Source organism: Syzygium oleosum, unplaced genomic scaffold (genome assembly GCF_021117445.2).
Source record: "Syzygium oleosum isolate NSW1041296 unplaced genomic scaffold, Sole_v2.1 Sole_v2.23, whole genome shotgun sequence".
NCBI lineage: Eukaryota > Viridiplantae > Streptophyta > Magnoliopsida > Myrtales > Myrtaceae > Syzygium > Syzygium oleosum.
The window spans coordinates 550126-571741 of record NW_026607507.1 but is presented as its reverse complement, the minus strand read 5'-3'; the positions used below and the strand labels follow the sequence as shown (position 1 = coordinate 571741).

General features: G+C 39.9%; 2 protein-coding genes and 1 long non-coding RNA gene across 3 annotated transcripts; all 3 read right to left on the bottom strand.

Moving 5' to 3' along the window:
- Window positions 1-6306: 6306 nt before the first annotated feature.
- Window positions 6307-8219, bottom strand: LOC130141006 (uncharacterized). The gene is made up of 5 exons (XR_008818960.1): window positions 8174-8219; window positions 7310-7433; window positions 6913-7218; window positions 6743-6793; window positions 6307-6461 (listed from the first exon to the last, which is right to left on the bottom strand). It is a non-coding gene; the product is annotated as an uncharacterized LOC130141006 (long non-coding RNA).
- Window positions 8220-8540: 321 nt separating this feature from the next.
- On the bottom strand, window positions 8541-12199 carry LOC115667931 (nudix hydrolase 16, mitochondrial-like; the record flags this gene model as incomplete). Its single annotated transcript, XM_056302407.1, has 4 exons — window positions 8541-8705; window positions 8987-9070; window positions 11120-11234; window positions 11913-12199. Coding segments are annotated over 4 exons (651 nt in total), but the record flags the coding sequence as incomplete, so codon positions are not given.
- A 623-nt stretch (window positions 12200-12822) lies between these two features.
- LOC115664116 (amino acid transporter AVT1A) lies at window positions 12823-19722 on the bottom strand. The gene is made up of 12 exons (XM_056321598.1): window positions 19498-19722; window positions 17551-17834; window positions 17188-17402; window positions 17014-17037; window positions 16754-16934; window positions 16433-16652; window positions 16221-16356; window positions 16103-16119; window positions 15844-15992; window positions 14846-14889; window positions 13966-14028; window positions 12823-13139 (listed from the first exon to the last, which is right to left on the bottom strand). The coding sequence occupies exons 1-12, from the start codon at window positions 19710-19712 to the stop codon at window positions 13047-13049; spliced, it is 1641 nt and encodes a 546-aa protein (XP_056177573.1). The 5' UTR covers window positions 19713-19722; the 3' UTR covers window positions 12823-13046.
- Between the last annotated feature and the right edge of the window lie 1894 nt (window positions 19723-21616).

Below are 21616 nucleotides of genomic sequence, written 5' to 3'. Positions count from 1 at the left end.
ACAAAAAGAACCGAGAGCCTCCTTCACCCCTCCCTGTGAACGATCCCCCTTCTATTTTTCGATTTTTTTTTTCATTTTTTCCTTTTCTTTTCTTTTTTTTTCCTCTCCTTTTTTCTCCTCCAGTCGGTCGCCGAGCCTAGGGAGAGACAAAGCCTAGCCCGCAATGGTAATTGGCGAGGTCGATCTTGCAGCCCTTCCTCTGGCCGATTGTCGAGGCCTGGCAACCGACCGGAGGAGGAAGAAGGGGAGTAAAAAAAAAAGAAAAGAAAAGGAAAAAAAATAGAAAAGAAAAATAAAAAACAAAAAATTCAAAAAATATTAGATATTATTAAAAATTGCCCATATCAGCGTCACATAAGCCGACCAGTGTTCATATTAGCGATTTTTTTATCAAAAATTAGCCGGATAAACTCAATTGACAAGAAATGAAAAGGTTTAGGACTTAATTGGCAATAAGTAAAAAGGATTAGGACTCAATTGAGGTTTAGGATTGAATTGATAAAAATACAATAAATTTTGGACTTTTTGGATAATTTTCCTGGGTGTGGTGTGATTTTGGTGTTTAGAGAGTGTGGGCATAATATCTAGAAAAATCTCCAACTTTAATTCTTATCCCAATTCTATATTTTCTCATAAAAAACCTTCAACTCAGTTCTCAATTTTATCCAAAACATATATTTGTATTGCTTGCGAAAATGAATGACTAATTATCAACTATAAATTGTCGTTGATAATAAAATTATTTTTTATCAATAAATTATTTCAAATGATACAAGTGATCATTTTAAGAAAATGTAAATGTTGCAAAATGTAGAGGATTTACAGAGATGGGGATTTGATTTCGAAACAGAACCAACAATTGACTTGAAGCTAGACTGGAGGAGGGGGCTCTCGTGTGGGATAATGACAACAATCTATTAAAATTGAGTGCAAATAGAAAATATCTAGTGGTACTAGAGCGCCACGTCAGTTGTGGATGTGCATACATTTATCCAATTCGGTCACTCACAATCTGACATGTGGCAAAGTATTGTAAAAAAAGAAAAACTTGCAAATACTAGAGTTGGGGATCATAATTGCACAACAACTTTATTAAAAAATTTAAATGGCCGCCTAGCTCTTCTTTCTCCTCCTTCAACTCACTTTTTCCTTCGTGACAAAAGAGAGCGACCAAATTCGCTCCTCGTTTGAACGCTCCTTCTCCCAACTGCACCTTCATTCACTCAATCTCGCCTCTTCATTCCCTTCCTGACGCCTCGCCCTTGCCAAGACCCAGACCCAACCCGCCCAAGACCTCGGGTCTCACTAATCTCCCCTGAAAGACATATCGCCCAACTGGATTTGTATTGCTAAAACACTTTCATGCAATATAATTTTTTAAAAAAAATCATAAGAAACGAGCTTTCCTAAATTTGATTAAATGGATCGGGTTGAGTATGAGTTGGGTATGAATTGGGTATAGATCGAGAAATTTGCATTACGATAAATAAGTCATAAACGGGTTAAATTAATCAATTTGGGTCAGGCCATTTAGGATCCAATCCAAACCCGTCCCAAATCCAACCCGACCCACCCGTGTCTTCCCTTTTTTTGTCTCTTTAGTTCTTGCAAAACTAACAGCAAAATGTTCAAAAACAGTTTGTTATCTAATTACAGAATCAGCAAATCACTCCAAAGAAGGATAAAGCGAAAATCGGCTAAAAGTATTCCGACGAGAGCAAAAAGGTGAAAAACTAGAGTGCGCAAAAGTTTCCTACTCCTATTCCTAACCTCCATTACAATAAGAAGGGTTAATTTGAGAGACGAAAGTTTGCTGTTGTCCTCCCTGAATAGCATCCAGGAACCTGTCGATGTTAGTCTCAATGATGATTCGTGAGCTCGGCCGGTTCTGCCGGGTCTATTTTCCTGAAACCCGATCTGCATGCCAGCTGGAAAAACCTTCTCCCAAGGCCTCTTGCATCCACGGGTACCTACAACACTCCATGGCTTCAGCAATAGGGGTGAGCGGTTCTAGGTTCCGGGTAGGTTCCGCCCGGAACCTAGAACCTACCCTCGGGTACAGGTTCCTCAAAATGAGGAACCTGAAACCTACCCGTCAGAACGTGGAACCTGGAACCTACCCTGTCACAGGTTCCAGGGTCGGTTCCAGGGTCCAACAGGTTCCTTTTTTTTATTTCATTTTTAGTTAAACAAAACGAAAAATGAATGCAATAATACCGAATAAGAGAGAATACAAAACAAACAAAATTATCAACAAAGGAAACAGAATTGGCTGCTATTTGGCAAGGAATTTCATTAGATAAAAGAGAGGAAACATAACAAAAGTCACTAGACTTGTCACCAGACTTGTCACCAAGTTTCAGTCACTAGACTTGTTAGAGGACATGACAAAATGAAATGGATGCTGCTGCCGTGCAAGAGGACATCACCAACTCCTCTAAATCCTACTTCTATCAATTTAAACATTTGAAACGAAGATATTCGTACTAAAAGAGCTAAGTTTCAGTCATTAGACATAATTGTTGTTCCCCGAGGAGCAAATGCATGGTACCCATTGGAGTTGCTCTTTTCCTGCCAAGCAAACAACATGAGAACATATTAGCCAAGAGCACTTGAACTTTTACTAGTGGTCTTTATGCAGTAAGATATTATCATATCCGAATGAAAGAACCTAAATCAAAGTATCATACCAATTAACTATAGAAATCAACTAACTTCGAGTTGAATTACTACATTTCCACATCATAATACAACTCCAACATCTCATTGCACACAATTGTCACCAGCAACTGTGTTTTACTCTATCTAACCTCAATATTTGCATGAGTTCATACAAATACATGTTCAACTTTGGTGGCAAGACTATCCTAAATCTGTGGTACTTCATCAGAACCTTGAATTCACCTAATACTCAACGAGAAGATCTCATGTGAGAATTCGTAAAGATAGAGCTTTTTCTTTTTTCTTTATGTGCTAAAGAAAAATTTAGAGCTTTTACTCTAGCAAATTGTAAAAATGGATATAGCATCACATCGTAATCCTTATATTTGATGGCGGATCAAACTATATATTCGGCAACTACTAAATATCAGCAAAGAAAAATCAGATCCGCTAACGGATGCAGCTTTCACCCACAGCGAGAAGATAAAAATCATAGTTAACCACTTATTCTACTCCAAGAAAGAGAATAGACAAGAAGAAACAACTTTGAGGGCCCATAATTCACACGGAGAAGTCACTTTTGAGATCTTAAAAACCTCAACTTCTCATATGGTTCATCAAAAGGGAGGTGTAGGGTGAAGATACAAAGAAACCTTTACAAGAAAAATATAAGAGTAAGACTAGCCAGCGAAGATAAGCAACCACACTTTCATAGTTTCAAAGAGAAACTGACATAGAAGTACAGCATAAGTTAAAATTGCTTGTTGCGCTACAGTTCTACTGATTACTGAGAAAATAAAATTCCAAGAAGAGGGAAAAGGCAACAAACAAACAAGCAGCAAGAACTTTCAAGATCCTGTGCTCTTTACTTATGGCAAAATCATGGTCCCGACTCCTGATTCATGCCAACAATCCCCAGATCTAAAATTACAACTACGCAGCCACCAAGTATCACACAAAAACCAGCAATTTAAGCAAATTATTTCGCATGCAAGAAAGTTCCTTTGCTGGATTATAACAACTCAAACAACATTACCTCCATGCAACCCAAATTCTAGGAAGCACAGAGAAATAGAAACAAAATCGAGATTCCAGAGGCTGCTCTCCTGCTGTTACCACCTTCAGATAGAGCAAGAAATATGTATTCGACAGAAAAACTTGTACACAATTCGTCTACAGGAAAAGCTCATTACTTCTGAATATATATAAACTGCAGCTCTTCACAACATATACTAGCTTCCAAACAAGCAGCAAATCAGTGACAGAATCATCTAGATATCAAAAGGGTGCATCGTAGCAACAATGCAACATCACAAATTAGCATCCTCCATTTCCCAATCTTTTTTTCTCGCATGAAAGATGGGCAAATTCTCCAGATTGCTGAATCATTTTTCCTGCCCTTCACAAAATAAACAAAATTTAACAAGAACAACAACTCTCTAGAAAATAAGTATTAGAAAGCCTCACCACATGTATTCATTGATCCATTCCGCTTCAACTCGTAAACTTTATTTACCGACGATAATCTCCTCATTAAGACAATCCATATCTAAAAAAAAAGAGATTAATAAAATATTCACTTATTAGATATATAAAAGAAATTACAATATATAAAGATATAAACATCACTTACCCATCTCAAATTTTTCTGCATTTTCTATGCATTCTTCAACATCAATCGGCACACGAACGGCTCTCAACCAATCTTGAGTGCAAATCAAAGCTTCCACTACTTTGGGAGTCAAAGAACTTCGAAAGCCATCAAGAACACGACCCGATGTACTAAAAGTCGACTCCGAAGCAACAGTAGTTACGGGAATAGACAAAACATCCCGAGCCATCAAAGATAGGATTTTATATTTTGAGCCACTAGTCTTCCACCACATCAAAAGGTCAAGATCAAGAATATTTTCATTTTTTTCTTCAAGATATTGATCAAGCTTAGATTTGTTGTCATTGCACACTTGTTGGTTCGAGTGCATAAAGGTTCTTCGCCAAGCTTGGGCATCATACTTCTTGATCCTGTTACCTTTACTACCACCGGCATCGGCATTGGAACCACTGCTACTAGCATTCAAACTTTGGGCACCCAAATTTCGATCACTTGAAGCAAGAGAAGATTGTTCATAAAATTCATATAAACGCTCCAATGCGTCCTTCACCTTGTAATGCATCTCATTAACTTTCAATTCATCATCATAAATTTGTCCATACAAGAAATTCACATAACTCAACTTGGCTCTAGGATCCAACACAACCGCAATCAACACCAACATATTCACTTTATCCAAACTCCCATAGTATTTGTCAAATTTCTCTTTCATTTTCATACCCATAGCTTGAAGTTTAGGATCCGAAGCATCCGCCGCATCTTTCAAATATTTATACAAAAGAGCTATCCCTTCAAAATAATCATTTGAGGTAACATATGAACTCCCCGACATTCGATTGGTGGCATCATAGAATATTTTTAGAAATTCTGAAAGAATAATGGCATTTTCCCAATCATCATCTTTAGGAAGATCATGGTTAAGCTCACCGACAAAAGCTGAATCATCTTCTTCCATCCTTTCAAAAGCTTTTCTAAATTTTATGGCGGTGTCTAACATGAGGTAAGTGGAGTTCCATCTAGTGGCGACATCAAGAATAACTGAACCCTTGTAAGTAATCTTTTCACCCTCAATGCAAGATTTAAATGTGTTGGCTCTCATGGGAGAACTCCTCACATACCTAACCACATTTCGTATACGTGCAATAGATTCTCGTACCGTAGTCAAGCCATCTCTAACAATCAAGTTTAATATATGAGCAGTGCACCTCATATGTAAAACACTACCATCTAAGATCAACAACTTTTCTCTTGAAAGTTTTTCCTTCAAATAACCAATTGCAACATCATTCGGACTATAGCATTATCCACGGTGATTATGGATACCTTCTTTTCTATTCCCCACTCGTTGATGCATTTCTCCACCATTCTCCCAATCTCCCTACCCTTGTGACTAGGCATCACCACAAAATTGATGATTCTTTTATGCAACTTCCAATTTTCATCAATAAAATGTGCAATGAGACACAAATAATTCAGGTTTTGAATGGAACTCCATGTATCGGTCGTGAGTGCGATCCTAGAATTTATCTTACCAAAGTAAGTCTTCAAACAAGTTCTTTCACAAAAATACAGCTTCATACAATCTTTAGCCATTGTAAAACGTGACAAATGTTTAAAGAGAGGTTGTAACTCGGTGACAAACTCGCGAAATCCAACACGCTCAACCAAGGAAAAGGGTAGTTCATCAACTATGATGAACCGAGCGAGCATTTGCCTACAACGTTCTTGATTAAATGACCATGTCGATAAGACACTACCAGTACTAGAACCTTCTCCTGCCTTGCCAGCCAAGTCTACATTACGCGGTGCAAAGAATTTTTGCCTCTTATCAACATTGCAAGGAAACTTCTTACATGTTTTCAAGTGCTTCCTCATTGCGGAAGTACCATGAGCAACATTGTACTTTAACTCAGATCCACAATGAATGCACTTTACCTTATATGTTTTTCCATCCCCATCTTTGATTCTTGCAAAATGATTCCAACAATCGGACGTACATTTGTTATTAGAAGGAGGACGGCAAGAATCAAGTACCTTGTTTGTCGCACTCGTGATAGGGGATGGCTCTTCTTCATTTTCATCGCCCGACAATTCAAATTCTGTGATCGGAGTCATCTCCTCACATCCCTCAACCTCCATTGACATGTTATCTTCAATTCTTGATAGTTGATAGGTCAATCAAACAACACTGGCCAAGCAAACAACACGAGAACAGATTAGCCGAGAGCACTTGAACAATCAATCAAACGACACGAGAACAGAACAAGACAGCAGAAAAGAAAATGCAATTTGAATCTCAAGCAGCCATATTCCAAAGTTGCAGCCATAATGGATCTTGAATGCAAAGGATGCGCATTTACACGGGCAAATAATAGGAATTGGGATGCCAATGTGAAAGAAAGACTAGATAGAGCTCCATGCAACATAGACTAGAGAGTAACATCCCAGAAGTGGAAGCATACGCATTACCTGCTATAGACTCCGACCGTAGTCCTATCTTGCTAACTTTCTCAGCGGAACCTGCAAAAAGAAAGAGAGAAATTAAGTTTTAAGTTCTCTTCTCAGAAGTCACCTGACTAATTGAAGACAGATCGATATTCACTCGATTCCAAGACCAATTCGTACAGATAAAAACTCACCTTGATAAACAAAATGCAAAAGCCAGTACAGTCGACAATGATCGAACAAAAATAAGAAGCCGTTGCTTAACAGCTTGACTAGCTTCAGTTGGTAAAACTACTGGATCCAATGCTGTGTAACATAACCAGTTCAGTTTAGTACAAACAGACTTGCTGGGAATAGAATAAATGCGAACATACACCTAGACTCATAAAATCATTTATGCACCTGCAAATGAGTGTCATTCTAGTCCATACTATCAAAGGTTGGAGATATGATGTCATAACATAGTGTGTACTGCTCTTCTGCCAACTGTTGTCATTTTTCTGCATAAATTGGAGATAATTGTTCAAGCAAATTATTTAATGAATAGATCTGTCAAAAAAGAAATAATTATAGGAGAATGATTGTTTTTACATGAAGAAAGACAACCCTAACAAAGCGCATGAGTGGACCAAGACCCCATGCAGCAAATGCAATGACACCAACTGCTGGGACCAGCTTAAATACAAAAGGGCTTCCACCTAAAGAGTCAAATGACCTGCACGAAGCACATTAAAATCAAATTGTTACATATTATCAAGAAATCTGAAGAAGTAACATATTCAATTAGCACCACTTTGTTCCAGCTAAAAGATATAAGAATAAAAAAACAAGAATTAGCATACGCCGGAGATTCATTCGATTGCAAGAGTGTAGAGAGAGAGCTTAGAGAATTTGTTTTCCTTTCTAGTCCAAAAGGAGAATTCTTTTTCATTGTCCTGTATCTTCAAGATGACGCCATTCATCTTTACAAATTCAAACAACAGTTCCAAGTAAAAATAAAATCTCTAAATCGAAAGAATGGCATCTATCTACAATCAAATAGATCACTCAATCAAACCACACACGGATCAAGAAACATAAAAACGACACCCGACAGATCAACACACCCAATCATGCACGAGACAATTAGCCAAACATATTCAATGGGAAGCAAGATTTGCCGTCAACCATAGAGCTGAGCCTCGATTCACTCAAACAAATTGCTACAGAGCACAGATCGGCAACACCCACACCCGCAAACAGCAAGAAACCAGCCGAACAATGTCTCGAAATCCAGCAGAAACCCGGTAACATTCCCACATCCGATCCGATCTACAGAATACTCGCCGGCGACCAATGAAAAGACAAAAACAAGAAGAAGGCTGGACCACCAAACCACGATCGCAGGCATCTAGATCTAAGGACAAACCCAACAAAAAAGACGAGAACTTTTAACGCCAGGCTTAGGGGCTTCACCTAGATCGGGGAGGCCCGAGAGACGGAGAAGGACCAAGACCCACCTTCGGAACACGGCGACGCTCCGGCTTGGGGGTGTGCGTGTGTGTAAGAGTGAGTGAGTCTGTGGATGGGTTTGGGGGGTGTGCGTGTGTGGCGAAACGAATGCTTTGGAACTTCAAAGATGTGATTCAAGAAGAGAAGGGAGCATTTGGGAATTACTGAAGTAGGGTTTCTACCGGTTCCAGGTTCCGGTTCCGATCCGGTTCCGGTTCCTAAAAATGGGGAACCGGGAACCGGACCCTCTGTCCATGGAACCTGGAACCGAACCGGATCCACCGGGTCCGGTTCTCCGGTTCCCGGTTCTACCCTGGAACCGCGCTCACCCCTATTCAGCAACAGTTAACCAACTTCTCTGGCGAGGGCTCTGCTCAGGCCAAGACTCGAGTTCCTCCTTCACTAGCAATGCGAAAACGGCAGCTCTGCACCAACCTTTAGGAGAAAGCTCGTCCTGGAGTGTCTTGCTCTTGAATTCGTAGTAGCTGATAAAATGCTAGAACACATAAGGTTTGCTTAAGAACAATGTGGACAAACAGGTAAAACTTAAGGAAAAGTGATACTTGTTTGTCTGGTCAAGTATAGTAATATTTTAACAAAGCTGGCAAGGGCATCGAGGTCAGTCTCTAGGTCTAAAGTTAATGTACCAGCTAGACAAGTACAAATCAAACAAATTATGGCACATATAGAGTTATAGTCTCAATGAAAACAATTGCAACTTGAACCTTGAACCTATATATGAGTGTAGATAAAATACAACTCGCACTTCACTCTTACCACTAAATCTCCCCGAACCCCAGCTTCCTCAAGAGCTTCACGCGAGGCAGCCTGCTCAACAGTTTCATCATCTTCCCAGCCACCCTAAAATTTCAGAAGTAAACAATCCTTGGATAAAATTTATACAGCAACAAGCAACAAAAAATATGCAAGAACTCTTATCAATAGCACACGGAATTGCCGTAAAAAACGTGACCATGGAGGAAAAAAGTGAAAGAATAGGAAAGTTTCTCCTCTTCCTGGCAAACATACAAGAAAAATTTTAGTCATCTTAGTCCCAGTAACCGAACAAAGGGAAAAAACAATTTTGAGCTTGCAGCAACTCCTATGCTTTTTATTCATGAGGCTTTCCACTCTAACAGCTGGAACAGTCAAATTATGAAAAAAAAATGCTCTTTCCAAGTCGCCATTAGGCTGTTGTTGATGGTAAAAGAGTATTTCCTTTAAAGAGATCTTTCTCTAGTTTTTACCATCGAGTTAGTTTGAAAATGAAAACAATCAAGAAGACAACTGCCCACCATACAATGCTACATTACTTCCTAAGCAAATTTCCATACTACCACCTATCCGGTTACACAATAGGACTTGTTTTTTACCGGCACATATCAAGAGATGTCCTACAATACCCAAAGGAAAATAAATAGACATAGTCTGGTCCTCATGTCTCAAATATTGACCCAGAATCCTTCTTTCACATCTCTACATCTACTGAGTAGCTAGAACTTCACAGGAGAATTTTGCCACAGATAGTTCTGAAAAAACACTGGATGCTTCAATGTGACCTCCGAGAATAAGGGTCATTCAATCTGCAGCGGTCCATCATGCCTTGCAAGCTAGCCTCGCTCATACAATAAGGGGTCAGATGAGCAAGATTGTTAAAATTGACAAATGCCGCTGTATGTGGAATAGAATCATAATGTTGGACCCCATATTGTCAGATTCCTAGAATTTCCAACCATATTGTACAGAATTCCAAAGGAATGTTAATAGAAGGACCTGTATCGTTTGTAAAGCTAAAATTTCGAGTCAATTCTACATTTGCATATATAAAAAATGGAGTTATTAACGAGTGTCCTGGGACACTTGTTAAACACCCGTGTAAAGAAAGATGGTAATTTCCAATGCATTGTCTCTCTCACGTGATATGTAATCAATACATTTAAAATCAAAACATTTACTTATTAAGTTTACTTAACAGGTGCCCTAGGGGCACTCGTTAGTAAGACCCATATTGATTCACATAAACATCATATTGGCAATATCTTAACATCTCACAATGATCCTATGATTTTATCAATTATTATGGGGTCTGTATAAAGATCCCAGCACATTAAGATCATGGTAAGATCCAACTCTCCCTCAGTTTTGTTCCTGTTTCTATGGTTTTAGCTCACAGAATTATAAGATCAAAAAATCTTAATATGGATTTCAACATCAATGCTGATGAGAGCTTCAGTAAGAATTCTTTTTCAAGCCTTGCAACTTAATTTCTCGAAAGTCATCATAGACTTTGATACTAAAGTCGCGGAAAGTTGCAATTTTCTCAGCTATACATACATGCAAAACCTACCTCACCACTGACCAGATCTTTTGGTTCTAGAGAATACACTGAGTATAGCAGGAGACCACCAATCGGTTTACTTTCAATGATCTGGCTACAAAACTTCTTACAGATGCATAGGATTGGGAAAAGAGTAATTTTACCCTGGAAGAGCCGTCTCCTTGCAGAATCTCATCAAATATTAGCTGTTCTTACGAACTTACGGGTTTTCAGAGGCTCTCAAGTCTATAAAGTTCACAAGGATAAAATATCTGACATATAGTTGGATGCATAGCGTGCACTATTTGCGACAGTTCAATTCAGCCAAGACACCATAAGTATTGATTACATTGCGTATGATGAAGGATATGTTGACTTCTGGTTATCATAAGGAGCACGCAAAAACACAGAGAAAAATGGATGATGTTAACCATTTCTATTGCAACATTGTATCATTTAAGAACTTTATAATAACGAAGTAGCGATGTATATACATTATCATCGTAACATTCTTCAAAGGGGCTTTTCTTTTTTGTCAAGATTCTTTGAAGCATCGGATGAAGGGATCAATCTTTACACTTCAAATTTTGTACCTCTGGAAACAGAAGACCAGGTCCGCTGGTAGAATTGATCATCAGTATCTCAACATCTCCGTGACATACACCATTCCCATTCTCGACAGCACTTCTATACTTGAAAGGAACACACCTGTTTCCATCGGTTAGTAATTTAAACACTGCTGTATTATTTCCACAGATCCTATTGACATTAATGCATGTAGGGAAACCATACGTCAAACACAAAAAAGCTCTCTCATTTTGCAGGAGGAGATTCAAGCTCATAAACCGACATCTCATGTGCAAGACTGCTGGTTTTTGTTTTTTCTTTTTAATAGGTGAACTCCTCTCTGTTGCTGGTACATCGTAAGTAATGACAGTTGATAAAACACATCAGAGGGAGTGACCTTGTGAAACCTTCAATGCCATCAGCATGGCAAAGGAAGTGAAGTTGCTTTTACAATCTCCAAACAGAATCAAAATCCAGCAAGCGATGTCTTGGCTTGTGGACTCATTAAAAATTGAACCTCCTTAACAAGCGAAGTCGCAATGGCAATTGCAAAGCACTAAGATATAACCATGCACCAGCCAAGACTGAGGTTTCATTCACTTCCAAAATCAACACCAGATGAGGCTGATGCACCGATCAATCAATCGGTCTATCCAATGTCCCCAATCTTCACAAGTCTCACACAACTCGCTATTCGCCAGACACTTCCCTGAGCCGATAAGGAACCAATGCGGATGGACCTGACAATGACGCACAGGCAATCGAAATACAGAGGCATGGAAACTAGAAGACAAAGGTGGTAACTTTTCCATGAAGTACCCGGCCACAAGTCGGAAATCGTCCTTGTAGCACTCCTGGTGGCGACCGGTGCGACCACCAATCCCTCCATGGCTTCGGATCTCGGGAACAGGAAGAGGGTGGGGGCAAAATGCTACCGAACTCCGGTTTCGGCGCGGTGACGGAAGAAGCAGTTCCGGTTCGCGATTTCGCTCATCGTTTCGCACGAGCGCTCCTGGAAACGAAGAGAATGATGGGCAATTCGCTTCTCTCCCTCCCTCTCCCTCCCTGCCGCAACAAACGGTGCCGCTGACAACCGACACAGCTCGTCATCGGCAACGCTTTGTCCCACTTTGCTTCAGCTCAGATTCACAGTGAGAGAGAGAGAGAGAGAGAGAGAGAGAGAGTGCGCATGCTAGCATTAAATTACAATCTTGTTCTTGAATCGATAAAAACTAGGTGGCTCTTCTTCAATGTCTCTCTGTCTGTCTCTCTGTCTCTCCCTCTCTGCGCTTCTGCGTTTTCTTGGTATTATCTGTTTATTATATGCTGTTGGGTCTGAAATCTAGAACCTTTCAGTTCTTGATGGGATGGGTTTCTTGTGGAAAGCGATGGCTCCTTGCTCTGAAACTCACATCTTTTTGTACTTTCTCTGTGCCTGATTTCTTCAGAGTCACAGGGTTAAAGGGATCATCTGAAATATTTGCAGTTCATTCAATCTGATCTTTAAAGTTCTTTCCTTTGGCCAGTAGCGGCGGCACCATCCACGCACCGCCCAGGGGCTGGCCGCCGTCGACACCTCCGCTGTGGAGTTAGGCCAAAGATGGCGAGAGTGCACCACCTTCGCCGCCGAGTTACGTGAACAAAGGGAGCCAGCCCGGGCGACCCTCGCCGGGCTCGCTGCTGCCTGTGAAGGTCGGGTCGACGGGGGCCAGGCTGGCAAGGGGCAAGGGGCCCTCGAAGAGCGATGCGAATCAGCATAACTAACATACACAAAGCAGCAAGGACAGTATTTACTCCTGTTCTTTTTTAAATATCAACTGAGCAATTAACGCTGTAAAAATAGTTGACGATCACATTGATCTGGTGCTGAAGTTCCATGAAGCTTGTAAGGTATAGAACTGGACTGATGATTGCCTAAAGCTCTATTATACATTGAGTGGCTGAATCTCCTGTTCAGTAACTCCTTGCAATCTGGGAAATGGAAGAATACGTCCCCAGCGCGGCACTGACGACGCCCACGACCACGATGGCAGTACTCAGTATAACCTGAACATATCGAGCGAAAAGAAATGTATCAGCAATTTGAGCATTGGACAGAAGGGTACTATGCCGATAGGATCTTAGTTTTTTAGAATTTATCAAATAAGACCGATGCCGAGGTGACATCCCGGCTCCCGCATATTAGTGTTTACCAAGTTAATTTTTGGATTCAAAGTACTAAGGCTGCGTTTGGTAACTGGCCAAATAGTAACTTATTCTATTTTTTCGTTCCCAGATTCAGTTTTGAAACAAGAATCAGAAATGGACAAGAATTTCTTCTTCTTCTTCTTCTTCTTGGTTTTCTTCCTGGTCTGTGGCCGGTCGCCGGCGCCGACGACCTGACCATGGGCCAAGGAAGGGGAAGAAAAAAGAAAAAAAAAGGAAAAATAAAATAAAAAAATATTTTAAAAATCAAAATATTATTAATAAAAAAAAATTTTGTGCAGTTACCAAACGCATTTCTTTTTTTTATTTTATTCCAAGAATAGAAATTTTGGGCAGTTATCAAACGCCTTCAAATGCTTAAATATTTTTTTCCGGGACCGAAATAAAAAAGAATAATTTCTGAGCAGAAATTATTTTGGGGAATAGAATGGTTATCAAATGCACCCAAGCTACCCATTAAAATTCATCTTCTGCATAAAGATTCTGTTTTCCTACTTTCTGGCCCCAACAGGGGAATAGTAAGAGCAAGCATGATCAAAACTGCAAGTGCTCCACGGCCTATCTTATGTACGCCACATTTCTATAAGCCTCATACTTTTACTTCTCTCCTTTAAGTTGAATTCACTTCTGCCAATGAAAGTTTTACCCAAGATCCAGTCTGAAGTACCTGCATTTTTGTTGCTTTGTTCCCCATAATCCTCAGAAAGCACAAAGCTGGCATAATTACTGCCTGAATCAAAGATAGTGGTTCAGAAAAATCGGGAGCGCAAAACTTGTATTCTTCAATAACAGGTCAGATGGAGATTCCAAGAGATGGAGATTCCAAGAGACAATAACAAAGCCCTAATAATGCCAAGTTATTGCTTTTATTCCTCAAGGAAGATCATTGTCAGATACTATGAATTAACAGCACGTAAACAAGTCCCATCCTCAAATATCAAGCAGTTGAAACTGATAGAATATCAACACAATGGCACGATTTTACCAAGAAGAATTTGAGGATCTGCTAAGCTAAACCGATTAGCTTTGTTTGTTGCTAACTGAAAATTAACCACGAATTTTTCTAGATCTTATTTTGTTGGTGTTCAAATTGCTTCTAAGTTCTCAAAACATGTAAGAAAATGTATGTAGTCTCTCGCCAAAATTGAGAGACGTGCTTGTATAATTCAACTACGGAATCCTTGAACAATTACTGCAGAAAAACTTAGTCCCACAGTAGACATGGAAGTGAGGACTAAAAAGAAAAGAAGGGACAGAAGTGTGCCAAATAGTGCCTTTATGCTCATATGCAGATAGTAGTAAAGATAAGGTCTATCTGTTGGAAAATGTGAATGAGATAGGAAGCGGTTCAGAGTCGATCAAAATCTTTAATAAATGCAGCACAAGTCCTGGTTTTGACCTTGTTAAGAAAACAAATGGTCCATTTATCAATATTCCGAGCATGAATGGACTCAAATGGATTACTCTGGAAACGACATCAGACACAGCAAGGCTATACAGAAGAAAGATATAAATCCAAATTCAAGTTAATGAGGTAATATCCCTACCACAAGAACACTTAGGAGGGAACCAATTAAAGCCATTACAAGACCTGCATCAAACCAGAAAAAAGTTATACTGACAGCACCACATAAATGTCAAGTACTTGTGTGAAATACTAGATGTAGCTGGGAACCATGGGTAAGCAAACGGTAAAAGTTGGAGCAATGCCGTAGATCTTCCGTAATATGAGGTTTGTGCTGATGCAAAGTTTAACTACATTATTTACTCTTTGCGCAGTATGCTCTTCTGAAATTCTAAAGACAAGCATCCCTCATCAGTATGTGCGGATTCACTTGTAGAATCTGTTCAAGACAGTTCCTAACATCGAGCATCTATTAGTGTCTCAATGTGGGTTTCTCATAAAAAAAAAAACTGCAATAAACTATGTCAAGTGTGGCACTTCAAAATAGATGTGACGAATATCTCAACCTAGAATATTTGAAGGTATTACCATGGAACATAATACCGAGGAATGGAATGTTTGGTAACAGAGAATCCATCTGTTTTTATACAATTAAAGCACACTTGCCTTTGTTACGTGTTAATGAGGAAAAGGAAAAACTATTTCTACGCCTCCTAGTATTGGAAGTATCGATATTGAATGAAAGATTCTTGCAGTTCAAGTTTTCCGGTAGCCTTGAAGAGTAAAAATTCCAGTAGTCCTTTATGTTTAATTTAGCTAATATCACCTTTGGCAGCCGCAAGCAAAGGGTCACTAACCAAGAAAAGAGAGGGAGAGAACAATTTCTAGTTTTCAAAATAGGACTTAACAAATGTGAGGGGACTACCACTGAGCTAAGTCACAGCTTATTTATTTTCTTTCGCTCAGAATTGAAGATTAGATGCGACACACTCCCAATATATATCATTAACTTAAATCCAAATGCATGCCAATCCGCCAGCTACCTCTGTAGTCTTACGTAGGTTTCATTTAACTAAAGGATATTTCGACAGTAATGATGAGGGTGAACTGTTTCTGTGAAAAGGAACTTAAAATATTTACCAAAGAAAGGAAGAAGGAAAGCAACACAAACTGAGGAGATGACCAGGGTTGTTCTAAGCAGAATATAGCACAAAAAACTGTCCGAGATTCCTGCAGGCAGCAACTCTTCTATGCTCTGTGCCAATGGGTTCATCAACAGCGCATATTTATCCAATGTTCAGGATACAAAGTACGTTATAAACAGCAATGATAAAAGGAAACAATAATTCATCAGTTTAATTGTCACGACTCAAAAAATGCAATGCAAAAAGGATATTTAGTGAACGGATTGATGACCTGCCACAGAAAAAACAAAGGGGCGCTTAGAATCCATAAAGGTATTCATTTCAAACAGGGATAGAAGCATTGCAGCAAAATGCACAAAATCTCCTACTCACTATTGTCCATATGGCGACTTTGGAAGCAATGGAATGTCCTGGCATATTTAAGGATATCTGGGATAATGTACTTTGACCAAACATGAGATATCCCAAGACTGCAACGCCGCCATATATTAAGACACACAAGATGAAGCTGCATATACAAGAAAACTTTTAGGATATAAAAAGAAATTAAGTATGTTAAGCATGTACCAGAAGAAAGTCCATACCACACAATCAATGCTTTGTTGAATTTTGTTTTATCAGCCATTGACTGATAGATGTTTGGAAAAACAGAATGTCCAGAGTAGCAAAATCCATACACACCAATGGCACATGGAATGCCACTCCAATTCACTAAGGGACTTGTTTGGTGAAATCCAATACCCTCTGTAGTACCGAGTATCACCACACAAAGGAATATCAAAGCTGTAGCAATTACTCCTCCAGCTGCAAGGATGCAATGCCAACGCAGATGAAATTCACAAGTTGCAGTTTAGATACTAAAAGAATTATAAAGGTTACTAAATCAAGGAAATGCTCTTGCTCGCCTGAGAGGTATGATATTACTCGTAGATCCCTCAACCAAACTGTAGGTAGTACAACGAGAGCAGTTAAAATTCCAAAAAGGTGCAAAGAATCTAGCTGAAAACCAGCCCAATCAAATGATACTCCAGGAAATAGTCTGGTGAGGTTATCCCCTTCCAAAATAATAAACTCCACACAATAGGACTGCAGACAAGAGCTAAGATAGTGAATAGGCTGAATTATCACAGTAAAAGTAAAAGCAATGCTTCTGGTTGGAACTTACATATAATTCGGTGTACAAAATGATCTGCAACAAGAAGCAAGAAAGACAACTATTAGACTAAAGGCTATCCACTGCTGTGCAATGAACCTTTCTTTTACTCTCCATAAATGACAATGTACCCCACAAAACCAATTAATAATCAGGCATTATTACAAGATGAAATCATAAACTCACAGAGACGAAAAGGCGCCCATATCTCCCAAAGGCAGCTTGTCCTAGATCTGGGTATGTAACGATGCCTTCTTTGCTTTCAAAGCAGTCTCTCATGAGAGAGGCAGTGTAACAGCATATGATGGCGAAAAGAACTAAAATCGCGAGACTTGCCCATCCAGCTTCTTTTATTGTGTAAGGTGTAGATAGAAGCCCCACTCCAGCCAGTACATTGATCCCTATTTTGGAATCAAGGCATCATAAAACATCCGGTCAACAAAAAGGCTTACTTCCTGCCAAATGGCTATTGATACATGAGCGCTACTGGGAAAGTAAATATATTGAACTATCACTTGAAGATGTCAAGTGGCCACTAGTGCAACGGACCATTGAAAACAGTCTGGGTGAAGCTACTTCCATGACTGATAGGCAATTCTCCCGTAATCTGTCGGTGAAATGAAGACTTAGCTGAATATGATGATTGTGCTCTTGATATCACATCTTCCTCCCTAGGATGTTTACTCTCTTCAGTCAGTAAAGGAGATCTTGAACCTGCGTCTATGTTACTCTTGGTGAAATCACTGTCATAGCTTGAATATCTTATACTTGGTGAGTGACCGAGAAATCCAAAGTTTGGCGAGATCGAGATGGTATACGAATCTGTAGTCTCCCTGCAACAAAGGGTAGAGAGCGGTAACAAGGATAAAAATAACAAGGTTAGCACTTCAAAACTGCAAAGAATAATTCTACAATGCAAATTGTTGAGTACAACATTTGAGCTCTACCATTGCTGTTTTAGCTCAAAATGTTACTTGTTCAGTGTAGAAAGAAAGGTTATAGTAGACTCGAGAAATGCTGACATCAAAATGCGGTACCACACTAGAATAAAATATTTTGCTTCGCACAACTATTACGCATACTATATAACAGACACATACACTTGACTCTCACAGTGTTCTTTTCTCGTCAAACCGACACTATTATATAAGCTGCTGCATACAGCAAACATCCACAGCCGCACTCCGTAATCATGGTGGAAAAGAAGTTGGCTTCCTGCTTCAAGGTGACGACTCTTTCACTAATCGTATATACCGGGAACGCTGATTGATGCGGGACAAAGCTGTATTTATTGAGAGTAAAATATGTTTGGTCATTGTAGGTGGACGCTTTGTGTCACGAACACAAGGTAGTTGGATTATAGTAAATGTGATGGTTGAGTCAAGTGCTATATATCGCGGAAAAAAAAACTATCCAAGGTCAATCAGTGTGATTACTCCACGGAAAGAGTAGCACAAGATTCTAGCATAGATTAAGCTATACAACAGAGGATGCAATCACACTCGAGTCACTCAAAAGTCTCAATGTTTCTCAGCCCTCAATTGTACCAAATAACTCGGTAATTAGCCCTCTCAATTGATCGCAGAACAATTTTTCAATATCACGAAGAAACTCACAAATCTATTGGCTTCAAAACATTAGCATTTTCTATGGGACATAATTCACGAGTACGCCGCACAATTGATTGTTAAGGCCAATCTCTGATGCGCAGAAACCAAACCCAATTGGAAACCCAAAAACCTACTAAAACTAAAAAATCACTCAAACTAAGAAATCTACTCAAATTGGATCGGGTTTGCTCTACGGGCTCAAACTCGACACTATACACGTCCGTGCCTTATACTCCTTTGAATGAAGCGAATCAAATATCAAATATCATATCTCTCCAATTTTCTAACTGAATCTTTGACGAAATCTTCTTCTTCTAAGAATCAGCATTGCAATAAACATCCAGGCGGGAAAAACATGTAGACTCGCAGCATCAATGTAGACTTCGAGTTTTAGCAAACTACTTTCTGCACGAACTAAAATGCCCCTTCCATCTTGATAGGCCTTATCCTGGCGGGAAACGAGGAAACTCCTAAAGTAAAAATGAGCAGGAAGCACAAAATCTATCCTGCCACAGAGTACATTTCCAAGGATCAGCAAAAGCAACGCCTCAAACATTTTTTGATGATCAGCATTCTGTTGAACGACACAAAATCAACTGGCAGCACCACATGCTCATTGTGTAAAAGATCACACGTTTACGATTCTCAAACTCAACACACCCACCTCTCAGATAAATCCGGCGTCGCTGCCGAAAGCCAAGAAAGGCCGAAACCAGGATTCACCGAGAGAACCTCCTTCGCTAATGAACACACCATCCAAAAACCAAACAAGCCACGAAAATCCAGGAACTTGGCAACTTTTCGCCATACCATGGCGTCGCCGTGGACCAATTGATCGGGGAAATATAGAAAACTAATCTCGGTTAAAACCGTAAGCAAAAGTCACCTGTAGCTCTGCGGCCACACTTGAGGGATGGAGGCGACCAGTGAACCGCTCCAGCCTCCGACGCCACCATGCGCCGCGTCCTCTTCTCCCTCTTCGTCGCTGCTACTTCCTCCGACCTTGCTCACCTCGAGATCTCCATGCTCGTTGTCATCGACGTCATCGTGTTCTAGGAAGAACTCGGCCTCTCCCTGCCGCTTCTCCTCCTCCTCCGCCATAGAAGAGCAAGAGCTGCACTCGACCATGAAACTGATAGAAAAAGAAGAAAGAAGGAGGAGGAGGAGGAGAAATGGAAGCGCCGAAGAGAGGAGAACGATGAGTTGTTAAAATATGTCTCGAGTTTGAACCCATATACGATACCCGATCCACACGTGGAGCATTTATATATACGTTGAAAAGAGAAGCACGTTTCACCTGCTCATCAAATCTTCCGATTGTGGGCGCCGAAGGATTTCTTTGAATGTTTTCTTCATGCATTAAGGAATGCATGTGACGGCCATCTTCAAGGCCATGCATTAAATGAACGGAGGAAGAAAGAAGTAAATGAGGAGCTTCTTTGACTTCATTCTCTAAAGAGAGGAGAACAATGATGGCTAAGGAGAAGAAATGAAGAGCTAAGGAGAGCTCTTCGTGTATCAAGGAGAAAAAGCGTGGGCTTCTTTTGTCCCTTTTCATTAACTCTCTGATGACTTCTTTGCTTCAGTCGCACATGCCGGGTAAGCCAAATGGAGCATACGATTTCTTCTCATAAAGATGACACTTGTAGTAAATGAGGGAGGCGCCGAAGTTGCGGCTTGATTTGTCTTTGGCAACTTCCATTCTTCATAAAAAGCAGAGAAGAATGAAGGACAAGAGTGTGTCTTTGAGCACCGAGAGAAGAGAGAACTCTGAGACTGCACAGAGGAGGATTGTGCCGAGAATTCTTCCAGCGAGGGTTTGCTTGTTGTAATTATATCCTGTAGTGATTTGGCCAGTTAAATTCTTGTGACTAGAATTTGTATAATTTCTTGAGTGAGATTTCACTAAGAATTATGAAGGGCTAAACACCAAGTGAGTTATTGGGTATAATTGAAAGCTGAGAAACACCGAGAATGTGTTTGAGTGCTCGAGTGATTGTAATCTCAATTGTATTGCTTATTTGTATAATGAAATTCCGTGCTGCTCTTCCTGTGAACGTAGGTTCCAATATTCTGACCGAACCACGTATATACGTTATTCGGTTTCCTTTCCTTACTTTCGACTATTTTGACCGATTTGATTGTCCCCCACGCCATATTTCGCAACAATTGGTATTAGAGCTAGTGTTTGCTAACTTAAAGCTAATTGGTAACAATGGAAGAAGGAAATGTGAGAATCGACCGATTTGACGGGAAAGATTTTGCTTTTTGGACGATGCAGGTTGAAGATTTTCTATACCAGAGAAATCTGCATTTACCACTATTTAGAGAGAAACCGGAGTCGATGAAAGATTCTAAGTGAGAATTGCTGATAGACAAGCGATGGGTGTTATTCAGCCGACGTTGGCTCGTAATGTTACGTTTACCATCGTGAAGGAGAAAACCGCTGCGGGACTAATGAAAGCCCTATCGAATATGTATGAGAAACCCTCTGCGATCAACAAGGTCTATTTAATGCGACGTCTGTTTCACTTAAAGATGGGCGAAGGTACGTCGGTTGCTAAACATATCAACGAATTCAATGTGGTTGTTAACCAATTAAGTTCGGTTGAGATTAACTTTGAAGATGAGGTGCGTGCTTTGATTCTATTATCCTCATTGCCTCATAGTTGGAATATTACTGTTACTACCGTTAGTAATTCCTCTAGGTCAAGAAGATTGACATTTAATGAGGTTCGCGATTTGATTCTAAGTGAAGACATTCGTAGGAAAGAATCTGGTGAACTTATGCCTGCTGCTTTAATAGGTGAAAGTAGAGGAAGAACTAGTTATCGTGTTAGCAAGAGTAGTATAAATATGAACAAACGTAGTCAGTCTAGGACTGGTGGGGTTGTCTGTTAGAATAGTGGCAAGAATGAGCATCTTAGAAGAAATTGTCTTAAGTTGAAAGATGAAAAGGATAAGAAAATTAGAGTTAAGTCTACATGTGATGTTGCAGCCGTAGC

Bases quoted from the DNA above. Each gene is read 5' to 3' on its own strand.
- LOC115664116 (XM_056321598.1), bottom strand. From the start codon at position 19,712: ATGGCGGAGGAGGAGGAGAAGCGGCAGGGAGAGGCCGAGTTCTTCCTA. The intron at 16,357-16,432 runs GTATGGACTTTC...TTGTATATGCAG, and splicing joins AACAAAGCATTGATTGTGTG to CTTCATCTTGTGTGTCTTAA. The intron at 13,140-13,965 runs GTACTTCAGACT...CGATATGTTCAG, and splicing joins ACAAAGCAACAAAAATGCAG to GTTATACTGAGTACTGCCAT.